The sequence below is a fragment of the Halyomorpha halys genome, unplaced genomic scaffold (genome assembly GCF_000696795.3).
Source record: "Halyomorpha halys isolate HHAL.00 unplaced genomic scaffold, Hhal_1.1 Scaffold116.1, whole genome shotgun sequence".
NCBI lineage: Eukaryota > Metazoa > Arthropoda > Insecta > Hemiptera > Pentatomidae > Halyomorpha > Halyomorpha halys.
Window position 1 is genome coordinate 847792 of NW_027105704.1, and position 2285 is coordinate 850076.

At 34.7% G+C, this 2285-nt stretch overlaps 1 protein-coding gene across 1 annotated transcript in view; it reads right to left on the reverse strand.

Moving 5' to 3' along the window:
• LOC106677990 (uncharacterized) overlaps positions 1-2285 on the reverse strand; it is a 20963-nt gene that overhangs the window by 13017 nt on the left and 5661 nt on the right. Inside the window, exons 2-3 of the mRNA XM_014416245.2 lie at positions 1974-2159; positions 210-335 (exon numbers count right to left, since the gene is read on the reverse strand). Coding sequence (XP_014271731.1) covers positions 210-335; positions 1974-2159 — 312 coding nt within the window. The remainder of the gene's footprint in view (positions 1-209; positions 336-1973; positions 2160-2285) is intronic.

Sequence of the window (2285 nt, forward strand, 5' to 3'; positions counted from 1 at the left end):
TATATAATGAGTAGTAGAATATAATCCTATATATACACTGTATTCTTGTAACAGTAATACTATTAATTGTGACATAATAAAGGAGTTGTGATTTCTTAAATATTATCTAATATTCTATTTCGGTTCTGGTTCACAGGAACACAATCCTAGAAAAAATAAAATTTGATAACAAAAAAAAAATTATGTAATGAGCAGCCGAATGTCCTTACCTTAGGTGTTGTTTTGGCAACAGCATATACAAAATCCACCACCTTGGACGCTGATGACATAAGTGCATCTTTTTCATTGGTCGAAATCACTTTACTATCATCACCTATGACAACTATGTCGGATCCCTGAAATAATAAGAATCTCATATAACCTAAATAAATAATTCTCTTTTAAATTGTTGAGGTGGAAAAACTTCCAAACAGAATATAACCTGTTCTATATTTTTCTTATATAACGTTTCAGACAATTATCCCATACCTATAAATGCACCTTTAAAATCCTTAAGAATCCAAGTTATTCTTATCAACAATTTTTATCTAAGTTATATGCGTATATTAAAATTTTTGAAATTATATTTACCATATATTTGTCATATTTTCAATTTCCATATTTAATTCATGTCATCTATATAATCATAGTTTAAAATTGTTTTACACATACATTATTTAAATTATTGCCTTTCACTAATGGTGCATTCGTTTACCTCTGCAGCACAAACCAGAGATGGGCAAAAATTAGCTATAGTTAAAACTAATAACAAAATTTGCCATGCACCTTTTCAATGTTATATTTTTGTCAGTAAATGTTGTGATTTTAAAAACTGAAACACTAATTCTATTGTTTTATCATCGTCTCCAAGGGTTTTTGAGATATCTTGGTTTAGTCCTAAGTTATTGAGGTATGGTGTGAAATATGGGCATTATTGGAAAATATGGCTTGTTATTGCAATACTAGCAGTTCGGAGGCCTTTCTTTTGAAATAAGATAGGAGTGGGTGAGCCTCGTGTGACCTATTCTCAGCCTCGTCAGTACAACCTCCTCTCTACATTTGCAACTGGAGGTACTCCAGGGCTTGACATCCTTTTTAATAATTTTTAATTTACTCATTGGGCTTTCATTCCACAAAGATTGCCATTTCTTTGACTTCCTTTCCAAGAGGCCTGCTCATCTCTGACGGAGTTAAAATTGCTTTACCCCGTCCCGGAACCGCGAGTGCTTCTCTTGCAGCGGCTGGTTCATTCCCTGCTATTCCTACATGGCTTGGAGCCCATATAAATGTAATTGACATACCCATATTGTGTAGAGCTTTTAAATGGAAATGGATTTAGGAAATTTTCGGATGCTCTGGATACATACAATCTAAACCTTTTATCGAGCTTAATGAGTCTGTTATCATTGTTATGTTGGTGTGGTTCAAAGACAAACACAAGTGAAGATCCCACTTTTATCTTCTTGCAATTTTCAAAGTTGGAAATTGATTAATTAAATTTTCTGTCGATCACTTTATACATACATCCCAACTCCTTCATCTCCGCGCTTCTCTTTTCAACCTTTTATCTACGCTGAATGAAGTTTTAGTTTTGATTTCTTCTAAGTTTGTATTAGATATACGATTCTTTTTATACAAAATTTACACTAAGGCATTAGGAAAATATTATTAGGCCATTATTTAAAAGCAATTAATTACTGTTTTTTGTATTTCCTTTACTCGAAAAGAAAGATTTTTAGAAATTTAAAACTTGTTTTATCTGACCACTCCTCTACGCTCCAATAAGACTAAGGAATCCCATACAAGATTTCACCCCGTGTCTTTAAAAAAGAGAGGATCACTACAAACTTCCCAACTCCTTAATCTTTGTCCTCAAACCCTGATCGACGCTTACACTACACTGTAATTATGGTAACCATATAGCCATTGAATATATCCATATATATAACAATAAAACTCCTAAATAAGATAAAAAATAATTAGTGATGTGTTACCTCTAGAGCGACAGTTAGTTCCGCCTTCCCTCGGTGCCATTGGACTACACAGGTGGGCTCGCCCTCTGATCCCTGTAGAGGCTTTTCCAGTTCATCGTAGAGCTTGAGTGTCTTCACTGAGGGAGTCCTACTCAGGAGTGCAGAGGCGACGCGTCCGAACAGTGAGTTTGCTCCCAGGAATGTTATCTGTTACAGTCAAAAACCATTTGGAAATTTAAATAATGGTGAAGAAATTGGAATGGGGTGTCGGGGTTGTCTGGTCTTAGGCGATTTCTCCAGCCTGATATCTCTTAACAGAAGGCCCACGACAAG